Source organism: Perca fluviatilis, chromosome 21 (genome assembly GCF_010015445.1).
Source record: "Perca fluviatilis chromosome 21, GENO_Pfluv_1.0, whole genome shotgun sequence".
In the NCBI taxonomy this organism is placed as follows: Eukaryota; Metazoa; Chordata; class Actinopteri; order Perciformes; family Percidae; genus Perca; species Perca fluviatilis.
This window is the reverse complement of record NC_053132.1, coordinates 18,927,192-18,950,898: the sequence shown is the minus strand read 5'-3', so window position 1 is coordinate 18,950,898 and position 23,707 is coordinate 18,927,192. Positions and strand designations below refer to the sequence as shown.

General features: G+C 34.7%; 2 protein-coding genes across 2 annotated transcripts in view; one reads left to right on the top strand and one right to left on the bottom strand.

Moving 5' to 3' along the window:
• Positions 1 to 7,688, top strand: part of itga3b (integrin, alpha 3b) — a 31,461-nt gene extending 23,773 nt beyond the window's left edge. The window contains 11 exon segments of the mRNA XM_039787733.1: positions 480 to 648; positions 795 to 869; positions 966 to 1,045; positions 1,261 to 1,338; positions 1,481 to 1,583; positions 1,873 to 2,049; positions 3,898 to 4,023; positions 4,631 to 4,744; positions 4,958 to 5,056; positions 5,154 to 5,279; positions 6,029 to 7,688. Of these exon segments, the coding sequence (XP_039643667.1) occupies positions 480 to 648; positions 795 to 869; positions 966 to 1,045; positions 1,261 to 1,338; positions 1,481 to 1,583; positions 1,873 to 2,049; positions 3,898 to 4,023; positions 4,631 to 4,744; positions 4,958 to 5,056; positions 5,154 to 5,279; positions 6,029 to 6,196 (1,315 nt within the window). The 3' untranslated portion in view covers positions 6,197 to 7,688.
• A 49-nt stretch (positions 7,689 to 7,737) lies between these two features.
• Positions 7,738 to 23,707, bottom strand: part of ace (angiotensin I converting enzyme (peptidyl-dipeptidase A) 1) — a 34,299-nt gene continuing 18,329 nt past the window's right edge. The window contains exon 25 of the mRNA XM_039787732.1: positions 7,738 to 8,194. Coding sequence (XP_039643666.1) covers positions 8,001 to 8,194 — 194 coding nt within the window. The 3' untranslated portion in view covers positions 7,738 to 8,000. The remainder of the gene's footprint in view (positions 8,195 to 23,707) is intronic.

Here is a 23,707-nt window from a genome sequence, read left to right as displayed (position 1 = left end):
GATCCAGCTATTTTGTCAATATAGGGGCCGATATCCGATCATAATATCGGATTGGTGCACCCCTACTTTGAACAGAGCCTAGCTAGCTGTTTCCCCTTTCAGTCTTTATGCTAAGCTAAGCTACCATCTCTTGGCTATAGCTTCATGTTTAGCGTACAGACATGATGCTAAACAAAAGCACAAAGCTTCTTAGGAGCCTTCCAGAAAGCTTAAATACTTTTTCCATTTTCACGTGTAGACATCCAGTCTGGCAAACCGTTTGTATGGCATCTTTTCAAACGCCCCCACTCAAGCCATCTCACAAGCTCAGAATTTGTACTTTTTGAATGCTTACAGTTGCAAGGATATAAATAAGGCTGTAAATTGATTAATTAGCCAAAAATAATTGAGTGAAAGTTTAAGTAATTTCCCCCTGGGATTATTAAAGTATTTCTGATCTGAAGAAATAATGCATGTTGTCCATGTATCCCTTTGCCTAGGCATGGCGAATCGCAGATACTCCCGTTCAACAGCAGTGTAAAGAAAATAGGACTGATGGTGGAGGTGACCAACTTTCCTGGTCAGGGAAAGCTAGGTGAAGACGCCCACCAGGCCATGCTCAACGTCACCATCCCTGACGCACTGAGTTACTCTGCGGTCCTGTCTGAGGTACGTCCACTGGAGGGCAGCAGACGACTGACAAATGTCCATTTATTCATTCATTTGTTCATTTCCTCATGCCAATCTGCATTTGTGTTTCTCATCGAAATTGAATCCTTCTGTTCACTTTCTCAATATGCTAATTGTGTGTTCAGGATCATAATGTACAATGCCGTCTGACCGACACAGTGATTTGTGACCTGGGGAATCCACTTAAAGGCAATGGAAAGGTACGTTTGGATTTTTTTTTCTCTTTTACATGTTGAACTTTTTTTTCTCTGCTGAAATTAATTTAACACTTCTTCTTATATTGTTTGCATTATCAGGTAACACTTTTTCTCAAGTTTGAGACCCCAGGGATCAATTTGTACACACAAGAGATTGAGGCCCAGCTGCTTCTGTCCACGTAAGTGCTAAACATTGGTGCATGATTGAATTTCCTTTATTCTCGAAAGCTTGGGTCCCAGTTTTGACTCCAGAGTGTAGCATTTTATAGCTGATCCTAATAGAAGTTTTTTGTATTTAGCTAAATTTAAAGTGGCATTATTGCTCTAGTGGCTCTAACATACTCTCAAAATACTACACTGGCACCCAATGTTGTAATAAGGGTTGTTTCTCCAGTCTTAGTGAGCAGAGTGACCTGAAGCCTGTACCTCTGAGTCTGCTGATTGAAAACACCATCACCCCCTCCTTCACCATGTAAGTCCCATTACATAACATGATGTACGGTATGTACAGTATAGAGCACAGAACTGCAATGGACAATGTCACATCACATTATCTTCCACATCAGTTTTTACTTGAACAGCGTACAATCGTTACTAACTCTCACCCCGTCCAGAGCGAACCCGCGGGTGGAAACAGAATTCAGTGGGACGGTGATGGGCATGTCAGCCATGGTCAACACCAGTGACGTGGGCAGCCTGGTCGAGTTCACCTTCGATGTGAGTCACCTCCAGGACTGTATATTACATCTATAATATGTGTGCTACCCACATTTCCGTCATCGCCGCTCTCTCTTTGAAGCCCAAACTTTCATTCTTCAGAAGTTTAAATTTTGCATGAGGAAGGGATTGTTATGTGAGCCAGGGTTTGTGGTGTAAGCATGACCAGGGGCGGATACTAATTAGGGGTTACAAAGTCACAGTGAAGCCCTGACTGTTATTCCACACCATATTGTTATTTCACACCATCTGTTTGATTTCTACTAAAGTTTCCTTTTTCTTCCACTAGGTGAACATGGGGGGACAGCCCCTGGGACACATGGGGACCCTGGCTGTGGAGTTTGAGTGGCCCTTTGAGGTAGCCAATGGCAAGTGGCTGCTGTACCTGACGAAGATTGTTGTTAAAGGGGAATCTGAGGTGGAATGTAAACCTCCTGGAGAAGTTGTCAACATGCTTAACCTAACTGTAAGGCTCTTTTTTTAGGCTTTTGTTTAGAACAAAAATATTCTCCTTTTTACTCAAGAACCAATTGATATATAATTGATTATGCCCAGATTATTTCTAAATGCCCAAAACCCTTGGACACATTGAAACATAGTATAACATAGTAAACATAGTAACAGATAGTGAAGATGCAGATTGTGAACAAAAAATACACACAACAATGCCAGTGATTTAGCTGACTATGAACCACATGAAAAAAATCCTGGGTTCATATTTAGATCCATCTAGGCATTTGATACATGTCATGCTTTTCCAATCTATTTTTCCTTACCTCTGAGTACTGTCTACTATGCAAAAGTTTTTCTGTTCTTCCATTTTTTACATCTTACTCCTGTCCACACCCAAGACATAAGCACATCCCGAAATGTCCCATTACTGAAAAACCATAAACACAGTTATATATAAACAGGTACTGGCTTTAATGAAAGGCCATGCTAGCAGCTCTGTGACTCTTGCTCAGCTGCACTTTGAGCTAAATGCTTACTGCAGCATGCTTAACATTTTGGCAATGACAATGCTGGCATTCTGATAATTAGTATCAGAGTTCAAAGAGCTTTATTGTCCCTCAAGGGGACATTTAATCTGCAGTTGGCGGTACAAAAAACAAACAAAAAACAATTAAAAACACACAAACAAGGCATAAAACATCGTAGCAGCACAAAACCAACAGATTGATAAAGAGCAATTTCTTTCCTTAAAAGTGAACAGTGTCACATTAAAATCCTTGAGCGTCTAAGAAAACAAGGACTGATTTCTAAAAGTGTCATTAAAAAGGCCTAAGTGCCCAACTGTGCACTCAAGAATTATGCAAGTTAATAGCTTGAATTTCAGAAGGAACAAAAGAAAATGTGTATCTGTTTGTTTTGCTCTAGGGAGCCTATATCTCTGCCCAGAGGGAAGATAAATGAATTCCTCCAAGAGTGGGTGGTCAGAGCTTGACAAGATTGACCGTGCCTTCTGCAAAAGTTGTCTGTCAAAGATCTTTGTGAGAGAGAGATGCTGTATGCCAATTATCTTACTGGCCTCTGTTACAATTTTGGACAGACAACTTTTGTTTTGTATTGTAAGGTTCCCATAAAATGAAATCAAACAAAAAGTTAAAATGGACTCAATATAAGATCTGTAGAATAAAACCATCAAAGTCTTATCCACATTACCAGAGTTTAGTCTGCGCAGGAAATACGATCTAATGTCATTGCTAGACTAACCGTTTACCATTTTAGTTTAACATGCTAAACACAAAGGTACAACACAAAGCGAAGCTGATGGCTGATGGGAACGTCATCAGTTTTGTAAGTCATAAACCAAAGTATACTGCCAGCATGCTAACATGCTCACAATGGCAATGCTAATGTTAATTTAGTTGATTTTACGACTCAGATACCCTTTGGATTTGTACTGAACTAGGCTGATATTAGACTAAATGTACCCTAACTTTGCTACAGTTGTGCTGTTCACAGGCCTGTTACATGAGCTGCAATTCTTCCTGACTTGAGTGTGAACTGAAGCTGTATGAGTAAATGTCAGTGGTAGGACATGGGTGTGAAAATGGCCTCAAAGCCAAACCACAGATGTTCAGAAATACATTTTGGAAAACTCTGTGTCGCCACTTACAGACCTCACAGGGCCCCAAATAGAAAGTCATAACGTATGCGGACTAGATATAGACAGTAGAAATGACAGTGCTATTCTAAGAAGAATCTGGTAATGTCTTTATCAAAACCAGCAATTACCACAAGCCCTCTGATGTCATGTCTGTCTCATCTGCTTCCTTCCTTAATTTCCCCTCCTCCCTCTCTTGTCTTCCAGTTGTCAGGGAGCGACCGAAAGCGTACTAAACGACAGATCACAGATGATGATACGACAAAGCCACATAGTACTGAGCCACAGGCAGCCATCAAGCTGCTCACTCCTCGCAAAGAGACCTACCTGTTGGTAAGAAATGGATCTGCCTTATCAACCGCTGTCATGAACAAGCTTTCACATGTCATTTGAAGCATATATATATATATATAAATTATATTTGATCAAAGACCATGCATGTTTGTGCCATCTTGCATGCTAACATATACACAAATTGGTGACAGACTTTTTCACTATTAATCCCAAATCAACGTGCTAGTGGGACCAGAAGAAAAGTCAGGGGGGAAAGTCAGTACGATTCATCCTCTGGGGGGGGATGATGTATATGTGTACCACATGTCACGGCAGTTATTCTAGTAGTTGCTGAGATATTTCAGTCTGGTAGGCCGTTATTATGGCTAGAAACCTCTAGCAACGACCTACTTTCACTCAACGTACAGTATATACTGTGGTAAAGAGCGTTATCACTGAGTGCAGAAGTACATATTCTACTGTACTGGCTGTTTCCTAAAACCTTGAACTACTATAACAGTACAGCTTATTTTAAATACAAGGGCTCCCACTGTCAAATTCCTACTGAGATTGTGTACATCCTGAAAAAACAACAAAAGCAAAATGGTGTTATTGTCCATGTTTGTTCACTTGTATAATAGTTGTTATGTGTCATCCTGTGTTGAAGGAATGCCCCAAAGGGACAGCACGTTGTGTGACGTTTACCTGCCCGCTGGTCAACATGACCGATTCAGCCAAGATTTATGTCCGCTCCCGTTTGTGGAACAGTACGATGCTAGAGGTAAGCTCTCTAGCTATACACACACACGCACACATTATTCATAATTTAATAAAATTGTCCATGGCTTTCTTTGTCTTCTTTTTGAAGATGTTTTTTCTACCCTGTGTGTGTGTGTGTGTGTGTGTGTGTGTGTGTGTGTGTGTGTGTGTGTGTGTGTGTGTGTGTGTGTGTGTGTGTGTGTGTGTGTGTGTGTGTGTGTGTGTGTGTGTGCAGGACTATTCCAACGCTCTGAGAATTACGGTCAAAGGTCAAGCCACACTGAAGCTCATTAAAAACAAACCAAACATCAAGATGGCCAGACAGACCAGCACGGTGCGTGGTGATCATGTTGATGATGATGAGGAGGAGAAGGAGGAAGAGGGGGACGTTGATGATGATTCTACTTGACACTCTCCTCTCTTTCTTGTAGTTCACAGTAGAAATAGAACCACTGGAGGGGGTGGAGGCACCCTATGAGCTCCCGCTGTGGATCATCATCTCTGCAGCTATAGCGGGAATTGTCCTACTGGGAATAATCATTCTTATATTATGGAAGGTGAGACTACCAAACACTGTTGCACTGATTACACTGATTTACATGCTGTATCTCTGTAGACAGACTCACAATAGCTCTGAATCTCTCCACATTTTTTACTCACACCAACGATCTTCTCTGGATTACACAATGGCTGTCTCCATATTGAGCCTTTAGTCTAATGTTTGATTTACCCCCTCCCCATGCATCCTCCTCCTCCTCCTCCACCACCCCCAGTGTGGCTTCTTCCAGAGGGCCAACAGGAGGGAAATGTATGAGGCCAAAGCCCAGAAGGCTGAGATGAAGATCCAGCCCTCTGAGACAGAGAGGCTGACCGAGGACTACTGAGGGCCCCATGGGTCCCCCAACAGCACACACCAGTGGGGCTTTTGGGTAACAACACCCCTACAAATGGATTTTCTATGGATATTATTGAGCTCATTCAGCTTGGGGTGTGCTTCAACCTTCTGTCTCTTTTTTATGTCCGCTCTTTGTATCTACCCTGTATCACCCTAACATGGCTTCTACTTCCCTTTCAGGCTAATACTGTACATTGCGCTGCTGATCACTTTGTATCATGTTTGTCTTCACTTCTTTATCAGTCTTCTCCACCTTACTCAGTGTGGGTTTATCTTTTACCTAACTTGATTTTCCTCAGCCTATGAATCCTAACTCTCTTTCTCAACCCGTCTTTAATCCCAGCTCTCCTGCTTTTTAAGCGTATCCTCTTTAATGTCACCTCCCTCTCTTTCTCTCTCTTTTCCCACTAGCTTGGATTCTTCAAGCGTGCCATCTACTACCGGATAATGCCAAAGCACCAGGGGGTGAGAATTCGCAAGGCTGAGCGGTATCAGTTCAATCTGGGATTTCAGCCTGAGGAGCCACAGAAAAAGTATTGGATCACCAACTGGACAGAGATGCAGCATTACTACTACTGAGGCCTTTACCTTGGCCCCTGAACCACTCACTGTCACACTGGTTTGACACAGGCCAAACAAAGAACATTGGGCTCAGTCGAGCCACGTGCATGGACCAATTGTGGATATTGCATTCCATTTTTTTTAATTTTTTTTTTACTTATGTAGATTTCAACTTTTTCAGTGCAATAGACTGAACCATTTGTTTCAGAGATTGTAATTTGTTCTGTATTTTTGATGAATGCAGTGTTGGAATCTGGGTTGCATTCAAGAGTAAATTGTTTTGATTATGACGTTTGCATGTATCTTTTTTTTTTCTTTTTTTTTTTTAAATCCTCCAAGCAGAGTTGGCTGGTCAATAATCATCTTTATTTCCACCATGTCTGTGTTTTCCTCTCTAATAAGAGGAGTGAGTCTATTGATAATTTCCGTGATTGTGCATTTCCTGCTCTGCCCCCAGTCATCACTTTGTGGTCAGCCGTTGTAGACTATGTAAGGGTTTTAAACCTACATCAGTTGTTTAGGAGATCGTTTTTGAACTGCACTTAGAATATGTTGACCAGCATCCACTCTGTTATGAGAGACTTTATGTGAATGTCCATGTCAGTGTTTGGCAAGGTTTATGTAGACTCGCATCTCAAATAGTTGTGGCACTGACCTCCAAAAAGTGACATAGAAAATGATTTCACTGGTTTAAGGGAATAAATACCCAGAGGTACGGAGGAAAAATAGCCACTTATTGGTGAATAATACATTTTATAGCCCAGCTGGACATGTTTTAATTAAATTTCAGGGCAAGAGTCATTGAAGCACCCCTGCAACAAGTTGAAAAGCAATAGCTTCTTGTCTGTATGTAGAGTTAGAAAACATATGTTGATGAGATCATGTGAGCACACTTGATTATTATTTATTACACTGTCTTGTGTTATTAAAGTAAAGAACCTATCTTTTGAAAAAAAATATCACAAACGGAGTCATGACACTGGAGTAAATAATACATGATGTTATATGTGTCTGGAGACTGTAAACTCTAGCATAGATAGTTCTAAATTGTATATAGTGACAAGGTAAAGTGAATTGACTTATTTGAAAGAATGGCCTTTGTTGTTGCTCTGTCCCTAAGCTTTGTACTTTTGTATGCTGGCACTTGGATTGTTTCCAAGCCATTGTGGCTCCCATTGAGGTCAACCTGCAGCACTGAAAACAGACTGGACCAGGAGAAGGTGGTCACTGAACACAACTGTGATGGGACTAAGTGTTGCATTACCACTCTAGTCTGTGTTACCTGAGAGCCCACAGGTTGTGACTGTGGCGGTTACAGAGGCTGCATTGACTCTGCGAGCAAAGACGGAAGGGCTGAAACCAATGCACAAACTCTGTTCTCTGTCGTGGTGGTGTTTTTTATTGTGCGGTTTCAATGTAATTAAATAGTTTTTAACAACTTTAGCATTTTAATTGCTATCGTAATTGTTGTGTTTTCTATAATATCTTGATTAAACACAGGCAGAATACATATTTAATGTCTTTATTGTAGAAATGCAAATTCAACAAAAGAAATCAAATATTCAAAAACGTAATCAATTACTTTACAAACATTCATGTAAAACATTCATCTCTACACATTCAAATATTGCTAATACATTACAAAACTGTAATGTCCTTTTGCGTAGGCAAACAATAATTTGACTCCAAGTGTATACAATAAAAATACAAGACTAGATAGGGAGGCAGACCAAAAAGAAGAGCAAATTTGATCAGATGTACTGTACAGAACACAAAAATGCTGATGTTCACATTGAGGTTGGTTCTTAGCCATCACTGATGACTAGTCCTTTTGCTTGAGCTCCATCGTGGATAAGGACTTTTCAGGCTTTTTTGACCTCCTGTACTTGTAGGCCAATATGATGGTGGCCACCAAGAGGACCACACCAAGGACCAACAGGACCCACTGGCCAGCTATGGCAGATGCTCCTTCCACACTTATACCCAGGAAGTCAACTTTACTAGCCTTAGGTTCACCTGCAAGACACATACATAACATAAAATAAAACACGTAAGTACTATGCCCGACGGTTCACAAAATCACTCGTTCACCTTTAGCTCCATATTCTCCAAAAGGTTGTGCTGTTCTGTCATTTTCTAGCCAGTTCTACACACGCCTATTTGTGGCAGCAAAAGGGAAGGAAAGTAAGTATGAGTAAAAGCTGTTCCAGGGAAGCAAGGATCCCAAAGTTATATTATATGTCGAAAGCAGTGATAAAAAAGCCATATATAGTATGTTGAAAAAAGTGATACAAAAGTCATAGTATAGTATGTCAAAAAAAGTGATAAAAAAGTAATATATAGTATATCGAAAAAAAGTGATGAAACAGTCATAGTATAGTATGTCGAAAAAAGTGATAACAATGTCATATATAGTATGTCGAAAAAGGCTACAGTATAGTATTTCGAAAAAAAGTGATAAAAAAGCAGTATATAGTATGTTGAAAAAAGTGAAAAAAGTCATAGTATTGTATGTCGAAAAAGTGATGAAAAAAAGTCATAGTATTGTATGTCAAAAAACGTGATGAAAAAAAGTCATAGTATTGTATGTCGAAAAAAGTGATAAAAAAAAGCCATAGTATTGTATGTCAAAAAAAGCCATAGTATAGTATGTCGAAAACAGCCATAGTGTTCTGTGTCCAAAAAAAACGGAGAAGAAGAGCATAGTCACTTCCACTTCCCATCATAACATGACCAGATTATAACGTTCTCTTAATATATCCATGGACTATAAGAACTTTCACCACTGCTCATTTTATAAAGGCCGCCGCAAGAAAACGTGTATTTGTTTACATTGTATAATGTGCTGTTGGATTGCTTTTTATTTTGCAATTCTCTGCCATCGGACATGATTGCAGCGCGCTAGATAGCAGCTAGCTAACGTTAGCTCTGCTAGCTAACATCGGCAGTCAAAAAAACATCAATGATCCATGAATGATGTCTTTTTGATAATCTACGGTTTTCTGGCTGTAGCCTTTCTACAATAAGCCGTGGTGAAAGTTACTATAATCCGTTCAAGGAGTTGATAAGCAGACAGATTAGCTACCTAGTTGCTAAATTGTCTACTTCCACTTTATAAACAACCATAGCAGCTAACGTTAGCTACGTCGCAGCTGTAGCGGTCAGCTACTTTAGCAATGTTTAACGTTGGCTACATAACGTTAGCAATATATCTTGTGTAGAATCCAGAACCGGCAGGGTAGAGGGAAGTGTCAGGGAGCACAGACAAAGTATTTAGATGAAGTGAGCTGGTTTGACCATGGAGATGGGATATTCTCGTTTAGCTTTGTAGTTTGGGCTGGAGATTACCAGTAGTTCAGTTATTCGTTCTTTTTGTTTGTTCTAGGATTAGTTTACCCTTTTTAGTTAGTTTAGGGGGAGACGCGGGGAGCGACGGACCACTGCGAAGTTGGTCCAGCGTCTTCCCATCTTTTGTTCTTTTTGGCCGGGGTCTCCAGTCCCTTTTTGTTTCTTTTTGTTTGTTAGTTTTGGGAGTATTTATGATTTAATAAAGCTTGTTGGATTATTGTTAACATGGTATTTGGCATCCTTCTTTTATATATGTTGCATCCTCCATTCCCTTTCGAGCCTTTATTTGTTCCTTTTAATGGAGGCCGTAACAGTATTGTATGTTTAAAACAGTGATAGAAAAGCCATAGTATAGTATGTCGAAAAAAGCAATAGTGTTGTATGTCGAGAAAAGTGATAAAAAAGCCATAGTATAGTATGTTGAAAAAAGTGAAAAAGAAGTCATAGTATAGCATGTCAAGTGATTCATCAAGTGAAGAAAAAAGCCATAGTATAGTATGTCAAAAAAGCCATAGTATTCTGTGTCCAAAAAAGTGCTAAAAAAATCATAGTATGTTGAAAACAGTGATAAAATAGCCATAGTATAGTATGTCGAAAAAAGTCCTAATATAGCATGTCGAAAACAGTGATAAAAAAGTCATAGTATAGTATGTCAAAAACAGCCATAGTCGAAAAAAGTGATAAAAAAAGCCATAGCATAGTATGTCGAAAAAAGGGCAAAAAATAAGTCATAGTATTGTATTTCGAAAAAGTGATTAAAAAGCCATTGTACAGTATGTCGAAAAAAAGGTGATAAAAAGCCATTGTATAGTATATCGAAAACAGTGATAAAAGCGTCATAGTATTGTATGTCAAAAAAGCCATAGTATAGTATGTCGAAAAAAGTGATAAAAAAAGCCATAGTATAGTATGTCAAAAAAAGTGATAAAAAAACATAGTATAGTATGTCAAAAAAGCTATAGTATAGTATGTCAAAAAAGCCATAGTATAGTATGTCGAAAAAAGTGATAAAAAAACTCATAGTATAGTATGTTGAAAACAGTGATAAAATAGCCATAGTATAGTATGTCAAAAAAGCCATAGTATAGCATGTCGAAAAAAGTGATGAAAAAAGCCATAGTATAGTATGTTGAAAACAGTGATAAAACAGCCATAGTATAGTATGTCGAAAAAAGCCTTAAAATTGTGTATCGAAAAAAGTGTTAAAAAAGTCATAATATAGTATGTCGAAAAAAAATTATAAAAAAGCCATCGTATAGTATATCGAAAACAGTGATTGAAAAAGTCATAGTATAGCATGTCGAAAAAGGTGATGAAAAAAGCCATAGTATAGTATGTTGAAAACAGTGATAAAACAGCCATAGTATAGTATGTCGAAAAAAGCCTTAAAATTGTGTATCGAAAAAAGTGTTAAAAAAGTCATAATATAGTATGTCGAAAAATAATTATAAAAAAGCCATCGTATAGTATATCGAAAACAGTGATTGAAAAAGTCATAGTATAGTATGTCGAAATAAGTGATAAAAAAAGCCATAGCCCACTTTCATTCTTTAGTAGATAGAAGGACCTGAACCATCAATCCTCCCTTTCCCAACACAACTCCTTATAGACTGAGCTAATTCCAAACGATGGTGTACCTCCTTCATCACCTCTTTGAAAATACCATACTATCACTTTTTTGACATACTATAATGTGGCTTTTTTTATCAGTTTTTCATGGATTGGTGACAAAAAACCCATAGTATAGTATGTCGAAAAAAAGTGCTAAAAAAGCCATAGAATTGTATGTCAAAAAAAGTGCTAAAAAACGTCATAGTATAGCATGTTGAAAAGAGTGATGAAAAAAGCCATAGCATAGAATGTTGAAAAAAAATGATAAAAAAGCCATAGTATAGTTTGTAACTGAAAAATGAATAAATAAACCTTGTTTAAAAAAAAAAAGCCATAGTATAGTATGTCAAAAAAGCCATAGTATAGTACATCAAAAAAGCCATAGTATAGTATGTCGAAAACAGCCATAGTGTTCTGTGTCCAAAAAAATGCTAAAAAAGTCATAGTATAGTATGTCAAAAAAGCCATAGTATAGTATGTCGAAAACAGCCATAGTGTTCTACGTCCAAAAAAGTGCTAAAAAACGGCATAGTATTGTATGTCGAAAAAAGTGATGAAAAAGCCATAGTATAGTATGTCGAAAACATCCACAGTATAGTATGTCGATAAAAGCCATAGTGTTCTGTGTCCAAAAAAGTGCTAAAAAACGTCATAGTATAGTATGTCGAAAAGAGTGATGAAAACAGCCATAGTATAGTATGTGGAAAAAAAGTGATAAAAAAATCCATAGTATAGTATGTCAAAAAAGCCATAGTATAGTACATCAAAAAAGCCATAGTATAGTATGTCGAAAACAGCCATAGTGTTCTGTGTCCAAAAAAATGCTAAAAAAAAGTCATAGTATAGTATGTTGAAAACAGTGATAAAATAGCCATAGTATTGTATGTCGAAAAAAGCCTTAGAATTGTATGTCAAAAAAAGTGTTAAAAAGTCATAGTATAGCATGTTGAAAAGAGTGATGAAAAAAGCCATAGTATAGAATGTTGAAAAAAAATGATAAAAAAGCCATAGTATAGTATGTTGAAAAAAGCCATAGTGTTCTGTGTCCAAAAAAGTGCTAAAAAACGTCATAGTATAGTATGTCGAAAAAAAGTGATAAAAAAGCCATAGTATAGTATGTCGAAAAAAGCGAAAAGGAAGTCATAGCATAGCATGTCAAAAAAAGTGATGAAAAAAGCCATAGTATAGTATGTCAAAAAAGCCATAGTATAGTATGTCGAAAACAGCCATAGTGTTCTGTGTCCAAAAAAGTGCTAAAAAACGTCATAGTATAGTATGTCGAAAAGAGTGATGAAAACAGCCATAGTATAGTATGTGGAAAAAAAGTGATAAAAGAAATCCATAGTATAGTATCACAAAAAAGCCATAGTATAGTATGTCGAAAACAGCCATAGTGTTCTGTGTTCAAAAAAGTGCTAAAAAACGTCATAGTATTGTATGTTGAAAACAGTGATAAAAAAGTCATAGTATTGTATGTCGAAAAAAGTGATAAAATAGCCATAGTATTGTATGTCGAAAAAAGCCTTAGAATTGTATGTCAAAAAAAGTGTTAAAAAGTCATAGTATAGCATGTTGAAAAGAGTGATGAAAAAAGCCATAGTATAGAATGTTGAAAAAAAATGATAAAAAAGCCATAGTATAGTATGTTGAAAACAGTGATAAAAAAGTCATAGTATTGTATGTCGAAAAAAGTCCAAAAAAAAGCCATAGCATAGTATGTCGAAAAAAGTGCAAAAAATAAGTCATAGTATCCTAATATAGCATGTTGAAAACAGTGATAAAATAGCCATAGTACAGTATGTCAAAAAAAGTGATGAAAAAAGCCATAGTATAGTATGTCGAAAAGAGTGATGAAAACAGCCATAGTATAGTATGTCAAAAAAGCCATAGTATAGTACATCAAAAAAGCCATAGTATAGTATGTCGAAAACAGCCATAGTGTTCTGTGTCCAAAAAAGTGCTAAAAAACGTCATAGTATAGTATGTCGAAAAAAGTGATGAAAAAGCCATAGTATAGTATGTCGAAAACAGCCACAGTATAGTATGTCGAAAAAAGTGCAAAAAATAAGTCATAGTATCCTAATATAGCATGTTGAAAACAGTGATAAAATAGCCATAGTACAGTATGTCAAAAAAAGTGATGAAAAAAGCCATAGTATAGTATGTTGAAAACAGTGATAAAAAAGCCATAGTATAGTATGTCAAAAAAGCCATAGTATAGTATGTCGAAAAAAGCCATAGTGTTCTATGTCCAAAAAAGTGCTAAAAAACGTCATAGTATAGTATGTTGAAAACAGTGATAAAAAATAAGTCATAGTATCCTAATATAGCATGTTGAAAACAGTGATAAAATAGCCATAGTACAGTATGTCAAAAAAAGTGATGAAAAAAGCCATAGTATAGTATGTCGAAAAGAGTGATGAAAACAGCCATAGTATAGTATGTCAAAAACCTATAGTTATAATTACATCAAAACCATAGTTATGGTATGTGAAAACAGCCATAGTGTTCTATGTCCAAAAGGTGCTAAAAAACGTCATGAGTATAGTATGTTGAAAACAGTGATAAAAAAGTCATAGTATAGTATGTCGAAAAAAGTGATGAAAAAGCCATAGTATAGTATGTCGAAAAACAGCACAATTACAGTATGTCGAAAAAAGTCATAAAAAAGCCATAGCATAGTATGTCAAAAAAGTGCAAAAAACAAGTCATAGTATCCTAATATAGCATGTCAAAAACAGTGATGAAATAGCACATGAGTATAGTATGTCAAAAAAGTGATAAAAACCATAGTATAGTTATCACAAAAAAGCCATAGTTATAAGTATCTCGAAAACAGCCACAGTTATAGTATGAGAAAAAGTCATAAAAACCATAGCATAGTTGTAAAAAGGTAAAAAAAAGCTAGTATCTAATATAGCATGTCAAAAAGTGATGAAATAGCCATAGTATTGTATGTGAAAAGTGATGAAAAACCATAGTATAGTATGTGAAAACATTGTATATGGTATTAGATAAAAGCCATAGTGTTCTGTGTCAAAAATGCTAAAAACGTCATAGTATAGTATGTCGAAAAGAGTGATGAAAACAGCCATAATTATAATGTGAAAAAAGTGATAAAAAATCCATAGTATAGTATATCAAAAAGCCATGGTATAATTAATCAAAAAACCATAGTATAGTATGTGCGAAAACAGCCATAGTGTTCTGTGTCCAAAAAGTGCTAAAAAAGTCATAGTATGGTATGTTGAAAACAGTGATAAAATAGCCATAGTGTTGTATGGTGAAAGACTTAGAATTGTATGTCAAAAAAGTGTTAAAAGTCATAGTATACATGTTGAAAAGAGTGATGAAAAAAGCCATAGTATAGAATGTTGAAAAAAAATGTTAAAAAAACCATAGGTATAATTATGTTGAAAAAAAGCATAGTGTTTGTGTCAAAAAAGTGCTAAAAAACAATCATGTATAGTATGTCGAAAAAAGTGATAAAAAGCCATAGTATAATTATGTCGAAAAAGCGAAAAGGAGTCATAGTATAGCAGTGCAAAAAAGTGATGAAAAAAGCCATAGTATAGGTATGTCAAAAAACCATAGTATAATTATGTTAGTAACAACCATAATTTTATGTGTAAAAAGTGCTAAAACGTCATAGTATGGTATGTCGAAAAGAGTGATAAAACCATAGTATAGTATGTGAAAAAATATAAAAATCATAGTATAGTATCAAAAAGATAGTATATGTGAAACATTTTCTGTGTTAAAAAGTAAAAATCATAGTATTGTATGTTGAAAACAGTGATAAAAGTCATAGTATTGTATGTAAAAAAAAGTGATGAAAAAAGCCAGTTTATGTTGAAAAAGTGATAAAAAAGCCATAATTTATATAAAGTATGTAAAAAACCATAGTATAGTATGTGAAGCCATAGTGTTCTGTATCCAAAAAGTGCTAAAAAACGTCATAGTATAGTATGTTGAAAACAGTGATAAAAAATAAGTCATAGTATCCTAATATAGCATGTTGAAAACAGTGATAAAATAGCCATAGTACAGTATGTCAAAAAAAGTGATGAAAAAAGCCATAGTATAGTATGTCGAAAAGAGTGATGAAAACAGCCATAGTATAGTATGTCAAAAAAGCCATAGTATAGTACATCAAAAAAGCCATAGTATAGTATGTCGAAAACAGCCATAGTGTTCTATGTCCAAAAAAGTGCTAAAAAACGTCATAGTATAGTATGTTGAAAACAGTGATAAAAAAGTCATAGTATAGTATGTCGAAAAAAGTGATGAAAAAGCCATAGTATAGTATGTCGAAAACAGCCACAGTACAGTATGTCGAAAAAAGTGCAAAAAATAAGTCATAGTATCCTAATATAGCATGTCAAAAACAGTGATGAAATAGCCATAGTATAGTATGTCAAAAAAAGTGATAAAAAAGCCATAGTATAGTATCACAAAAAAGCCATAGTATAGTATGTCGAAAACAGCCATAGTGTTCTGTGTTCAAAAAAGTGCTAAAAAACGTCATAGTATAGTATGTTGAAAACAGTGATAAAAAAGTCATAGTATTGTATGTCGAAAAAAGTGATGAAAAAGCCATAGTATAGTATGTCGAAAACAGCCACAGTATAGTGTGTCGAAAAAAGTCCAAAAACAAGCCATAGCATAGTATGTCGAAAAAAGTGCAAAAAATAAGTCATAGTATCCTAATATAGCATGTTGAAAACAGTGATAAAACAGTCATAGTATAGTATGTCGAAAAAAGTGATAACAATGTCATATATAGTATGTGAAAAAAAGGCTACAGTATAGTATTTCGAAAAAAAGTGATAAAAAAGCAGTATATAGTATGTTGAAAAAAAATGAAAAAAGTCATAGTATTGTATGTCGAAAAAAGTGATGAAAAAAAGTCATAATTGTATGTCAAAAAACGTGATGAAAAAAAGTCATAGTATTGTATGTCGAAAAAAGTGATAAAAAAGCCATAGTATTGTATGGCAAAAAAGTGATAAAAAACCATAGTATTGTATGTCAAAAAAACCATAGTATAGTATGTCGAGAAAACAGCCATAGTGTTCTGTGTCAAAAAACGGAGAAGAAGAGCATAGTCACTTCCACTTCCCATCATAACATGACCAGATTATAACGTTCTCTTAATATATCCATGGCCTATAAGAACTTTCACCACTGCTCATTTTATAAAGGCGCCGCCGCAAAACGCGTGTATTTGTTTACATTGTATAATGTGCTGTTGGATTGCTTTTTTATTTTGCAATTCTCTGCCATCGGACATGATTGCGAGCGCGCTAGATAACGCAACTTACGTTAGCTCTGCTAACGCTCGGCAGTCAAAAACATCAATGATCCATGAATGATGTCTTTTGATAATCTCGTTTTCTGGCTGTAGCCTTTCTACAATAAGCCGTGGTGAAAGTTACTATAATCCGTTCAAGGAGTTGATAAGCAGACAGATTAGCTACCTAGTTGCTAAATTGTCTACTTCCACTTTATAAACAACCACTAGCAGCTAACGTTAGCTACGTCGCAGCTGTAGCGGTCAGCTACTTTAGCAATGTGTTAACGTTGGCTACATAACGTTAGCAATATATCTTGTGTAGAATCCAGAACCGGCAGGGTAGAGGGAAGTGTCAGGGAGCACAGACAAAGTATTTAGATGAAGTGAGCTGGTTTGACCATGGAGATGGGATATTCTCGTTTAGCTTGTTGTTTGGGCTGGAGATTACCAGTAGTTCAATTATTCGTTCTTTTGTTTGTTCTAGGATTAGTTTACCCTTTTTAGTTAGTTTAGACGGGGGAAGCGGGGGGACCACCGCGGCGTTGGTCCAGCGTCTTCCCATCTTTTGTTCTTTTGGCCGGGGTCTCCAGTCCCTTTTTGTTTCTTTTTGTTTGTTAGTTTGGGGTATTTATGATTTAATAAAGCTTGTTGGATTATTGTTACATGGTATTTGGCATCCTTCTTTTATATATGTTGCATCCTCCATTCCCTTCGAGCCTATTTGTTCCTTTTAATGGAGGCGCGGTATTGTATGTTTAAAACAGTGATAGAAAAGCCATAGTATAGTATGTCGAAAAAGCAATAGTGTTGTATGTCGAGAAAAGTGATAAAAAGCCATAGTATAGTATGTTGAAAAAAGTGAAAAAAGGTCATAGTATAGCATGTCAAGTGATTCATCAAGTGAAGAAAAAGGCCGAGTACTAGTATGTCAAAAAAGCCATAGTATAGTATGTCGAAAAAAGTGATAAAAAACCATAGTATAGTATGTCAAAAAAGTGATAAAAAACATAGTATAGTATGTCAAAAAAGCTATAGTATAGTATGTCAAAAAAGCCATAAGGTATAGTATGTCGAAAAAAGTGATAAAAAACTCATAGTATAGTATGTTGAAAACAGTGATAAAATAGCCATAGTATAGTTATCAAAAAGCCATAGTTATAGCATGTCGAAAAAGAGTGATGAAAAAGCCATAGTATAGTATGTTGAAAACAGTGATAAAACAGCCATAGTATAGTGAAAAAAGCCTTAAAATTGTGTATCGAAAAAAGTGTTAAAAAAGTCATAATATAGTTTGTCGAAAAAAATTATAAAAAAAGCCATCATGGTATATCGAGAAACAGTGATTGAAAAAGTCATAGTATAGCATGTCGAAAAAGTGATGAAGAAAAAAGCCATAGTATAGTATGTTGAAAACAGTGATAAAACAGCCATAGTATAGTATGTCGAAAAAAAGCCTTAAAATTGTGAACAAAAAGTGTTAAAAAGTCATAATATAGTATGTCGAAAAATAATTATAAAAAGCCATCGTTATAGTATATCGAAAACAGTGATTGAAAAAGTCATAGTATAGTATGTCGAAATAAGTGATAAAAAAGCCATAGCCCACTTTCATTCTTTAGTAGATAGAAGGACCTGAACCATCAATCCTCCTTTTCCCAACACAACTCCTTATAGACTGAGCTAATTCCAAACGATGGTTATTACCTCATTTATCACCTCTTTGAAAATACCATACTATCACTTTTTTGACATACTATAATGTGGCTTTTTTATCAGTTTTCATGGATTGGTGACAAAAACCCATAGTATAGTATGTCGAAAAAAAGTTCTAAAAAAGCCATAGAATTGTATGTCAAAAAAGTGCTAAAAAACGTCATTAGTATAGCATGTTGAAAAGAGTGATGAAAAAAGCCATAGCATAGAATGTTGAAAAAAAATGATAAAAAGCCATAGTATAGTTTGTAACTGAAAAATGAATAAAAAAAACCTTGTTTAAAAAAAAAGCCATAGTATAGTATGTCAAAAAAGCCATAGTATAGTACATCAAAAACCATATGTATAGTATCTCGAAAAACAGCCATAGTGTTCTGTGTGTCCAAAAATGCTAAAAAGTCATAGTTATAGTATGTCAAAAAGCCATAGTATAGTATGTCGAAAACAGCCATAGTGTTCTCGATCAAAAAGGTGCTAAAAAACGGCATAGTATTGTATGTCCGGAAAAAAGGTGATGAAAAAGCCATGAGTATAGTATGTCGAAAACATCCACAGTATAGTATGTCGATAAAAAGCCATAGTGTTCTGTGTCCAAAACTGCTAAAAACGTCATAGTATAGTATGTCGAAAGAGTGATGAAAACAGCCATAGTATGGTATGTGGAAAAAAAGTGATAAAAAAATCCATGAGTATAGTATGTCAAAAAGCCATAGTATAAGTACATCAAAAAACCATAGTATGGTATGTCGAAAACAGCCATAGTGTTCTGTGTCCAAAAAATGCTAAAAAAGTCATAGTATGAGTATGTTGAAAACAGTGATAAAATAGCCATAGTATTGTATGTGAAAAAAGCCTTAGGATTGTATGTCAAAAAAGTGTTAAAAGTCATGGTATAGCATGTTGAAAAGAGTGATAAAAAGCCATAGTATAGAATGTTGAAAAAAATGATAAAAAACCATAGTATAGTATGTTGAAAAAACCATAGTGTTCTGGTTCCAAAAAGTGCTAAAAAGCGTCATAGTATAGTATGTCGAAAAAAAGTGATAAAAAAGCCATAGTATAGTATGTCGAAAAAGCGAAAAGGGTCATAGCATAGCATCAAAAAGTGATGAAAAAACCATGGTATAGATTATGTCAAAAACCATAGTATAGTATGTCGAAAACAGCCATAGTGTTCTGTGTCCAAAAGTGCTAAAAACGTCATAGTATGGTATGTCGAAAAGAGTGATGAAAACAGCCATAGTATGGTATGTGGAAAAAAAGTGATAAAAAATCCATAGTATAGTATCACAAAAAGCCATAATTATGGTATGTCGAAAACAGCCATAGTGTTCTGTGTTCAAAAAGTGCTAAAAACGTCATAGTATTGTATGTTGAAAACAGTGATAAAAAGTCATAGTATTGTATGTCGAAAAAAGTGATAAAATAGCCATAGTATTGTGTTGAAAAAAAAGCCTTAGATGTATGTCAAAAAAGTGTTAAAAAGTCATAGTATAGCATGTTGAAAAGAGTGATGAAAAAAGCCATAGTATAGAATGTTGAAAAAAATGATAAAAAGCCATAGTATAGTATGTTGAAAACAGTGATAAAAAGTCATAGTATTGTATGTCGAAAAAGTCAAAAAAGCCATAGCATAGTATGTCGAAAAAAGTGCAAAAAATAAGTCATAGTATCCTAATATAGCATGTTGAAAACAGTGATAAAATAGCCATAGTACAGTATGTCAAAAAGTGATGAAAAAAGCCATAGTATGGTATGTGAAAAGGTGATGAAAACAGCAATGGTATGATGGTAATTTAAAAATTTTAAATGTGAAACAGCCACAGTATTATGGTATGAGAAAGAGTCAAAAATTATTTTAATAGTTTCAAAAAAGGATGAAAAAACATAGTATAGTATGTTGAAAAAGTGATAAAAAACATAGTATAGTATGTCAAAAAGCCATAGTATAAGTATGTCGAAAAACCATAGTGTTCTATGTCCAAAAGAGGTGCTAAAAACGTCATAATATTATGTATGTTGAAAACAGTGATAAAAATAAGTCATAGTATCCTAATATAGCATGTTGAAAACAGTGGTAAAATAGCCATAGTACAATTATGTCAAAAAAGTGATGAAAAAACCATAATTATGGTATGTCGAAAAAGAGTGATGAAAACAGCCCATGGTATGAGTATGTCAAAAAACCATAGTATAGTACATCAAAAAGCGCAGGTATGGTATGTCGAAACAACCATAGTGTTCTATGTCCAAAAAAGTGCTAAAAAACGTCATAGTATAGTATGTTGAAAACAGTGATAAAAAAGTCATAGTATAGTATGTCGAAAAAAGTGATGAAAAAGCCATAGTATAGTATGTCGAAAACAGCCACAGTACAGTATGTCGAAAAAAGTCATAAAAAAGCCATAGCATAGTATGTCAAAAAGTGCAAAAAACAAGTCATAGTATCCTAATATAGCATGTCAAAAACAGTGATGAAATAGCCATAGTATAGTATGTCAAAAAAAAGTGATAAAAAAGCCATAGTATAGTATCACAAAAAAGCCATAGTATAGTATGTCGAAAACAGCCATAGTTTGTGTTCAAAAAAGTGCTAAAAAACGTCATAGTATAGTATGTTGAAAACAGTGATAAAAAGTCATAGTATTGTATCGAAAAGAGTGATGAAGAGCCATAGTATAGTTATGTCGAAAACAGCCACAGTATGATGTGTGAAAAGTCAAAACAAACATAGCATAGTATGTCGAAAAAGTTAAAAATAAGTCTAGTATCCTAATATAGCATGTTGAAAACAGTGATAAAATAGCCATAGTACAGTATGTCAAAAAAAGTGATGAAAAAAGCCATAGTATAGTATGTCGAAAAGAGTGATGAAAACAGCCATAGTATAGTATGTCGAAAAAAAGTGATACAAAAAATCCACAGTATAGTATGTCAAAAAAGCCATAGTATAGTACATCAAAAAAGCCATAGTATAGTATGTCGAAAACAGCCATAGTGTTCTGTGTCCAAAAAAGTGCTAAAAAACATCATAGTATAGTATGTTGAAAACTGTGATAAAAAAGTCATAGTATTCTATGTCGAAAGGTGATAAAAGCCATAGTATAGTTGTCGACGAAAACAGCACACATTATAGTATGTAAAAAGGTTAAAAAAACCATAGCATAAGTATGTCGAAAAAGTGCAAAAATAAAGTCATAGTATCCTAATATAGCGTAATTTAGAAAGGAAACAAATTGATAAAATAGCCATAGTACAGTATGTCAAAAGTGAGTGAAAAAAGCCAAGATAAAGTAATGTTGAAAACAGTGATAAAAAAGCCATAGTATAATATATCGAAAAAGCATGTGTTTATGTCCAAAAAGGTGCTAAAAAGCGTCATGAGTATGAGTATGTTGAAAACTGTGATAAAAAGTCATAATGAGTATAATTGTCAAAAAAGTGATAAAAAACCATGAGTATGGTATGTGAAAACAACCACAGTACAATTATGTCGGAAAAAGGTAAAATAGGTGTATTAATATAGCATGTCACAAAAGTGATAAGAATAGCCATGAGTATAGTAATGTCAAAAATAAAAAGTCCAGGTATGGTATGTCAAAAAAGCGAAAAAGAGTGCATATAGCATGTCAAAAGATGTAAAAAAGCCATAGTATAGTATGTCAAAAAACCATAGTATAGTATGTCAAAAAAGCCATTGTATAGTACGTCGAAAAAAGCCATAGTGTTCTGTGTCCAAAAAAGTGCTAAAAAAACTCATAGTATAGTATGTTGAAAACAGTGATAAAATAGCCATAGTATAGTATGTCAAAATAAGTGCAAAAAATAAGTCATAGTATAGTATGTCTTAAAAAGTGATTAAAAAAACATAGTATAGTATGTCAAAAAAGCCATAGTAAAGTATGTCGAAAAAAGCCATAGTGTTCTGTGTCCAAAAAAGTGCTAAAAAACGTCATAGTATAGTTTGTTGAAAACTGTGATAAAAAAGTCATAGTATAGTATGTCGAAAACAGCCACAGTATAGTATGTCGAAAAAAGTAAAAAAAAAAGCCATAGCATAGTATGTCGAAAAAAGTGCAAAAAATAAGTCATAGTATCCTAATATAGCATGTTGAAAACAGTGATAAAATAGCCATAGTACAGTATGTCAAAAAGTGATGAAAAAAGCCATAGGTATGGTATGTTGAAAACAGTGATAAAAACCATAGTATAGTATGTCAAAAAGCCATAATTATGGTATGTCGAAAAACCATAGTGTTCTATGTCCAAAAAGTGCTAAAAACGTCATAGTATAGTAGTATGTTGAAAACAGTGATAAAAAACCATAATAATAGTATAGTGTAGGAAAAAGTGATGCCATGGTGGGGCAACCACAGTTCAGTATGTTGAAAAGGGTTACATGGTGGTATGAAGGCATGGGCAAAAGTGTTAAAAAGCTTATATCTCAAGCCATAGCATTGTGTAGGATAAAAGTGAGGAGTCATATAGTGTCAAAGTGATGAAAAAAAACATGGTAGTGACAAAGCCATGGTGTTAGAGCCAAACTGCTCAAGTCCTAGTCATGGCATGAGATGGTATTGTAATGTTAGAAAGTTAAAAGTTTGGTAAAATAGCCAAGTAGGTATGGTGCAGAAATTGATATGTTTGTAGTAGTCAAAAAGTTAAAAAAAGTCATAATAGAGTGTCAAAAAGAAAAAATCAGGTTCTGTGTCAAAAGACTTATAGTTTATTTGTATGTAGAAAGGTAAAAAGCATAGTTAGTATGTCAAAAAGCCATAGTAGCATGCGAAAAAAATGAAAAGAAAGAAGTTTTGTGTTTGGAAAAAAATGGTAAAAGCCATAGTTGTTGTGTAAAACAGCCATATTATAGTATGTCGAAAAAAGTGCAAAAAATAAGTCATAGTATTGTATGTTGAAAACAGTGATAAAAAAAGCCATAGTATAGTATGTCAAAGAAAAGGTGATAAAAAGCCATCGTATAGCATATCGAAAACAGTGATAAAAAGTCATAGTATTGTATGTCGAAAACAGCCATAGTAAAGTATGTCAAAAAAGCCATAGTATAGTATGTTGAAAAAAGTGAAAAAGAAGTCATAGTATAGTATGTTGAAAACAGTGATAAAATAGCCATAGTATAGTATGTCAAAAAAGCCATAGTATAGTATGTCAAAAAAGCCATAGTGTAGTATGTCAAAAAAGCCATATTATAGTATGTCGAAAAAAGCCATAGTGTTCTGTGTCCAAAAAAACTACAAAAAAAGTCATTGTATAGTATGTTGAAAACAGTGATAAAATAGCCATAGTATAGTATGTCGAAAAAAGCCATAGAATTGTATGCCGAAAAAAGTGTTAAAAAAGCCATTGTAGAGTATATTGAAATAAGTGATAAAAAAAAGCCATGGCCCACTTTAGTAGATAGAAGGACTTGAACCATCAACCCTTCCCTTCCCAACCCAATTCCTTATAGACTGAGCTAATTCCACACAACAGTGTAGCTCATTCATCACCTCTTTGAAAATACCATACTATCACTTTTTTCTATACTATAATGTGGCTTTTTT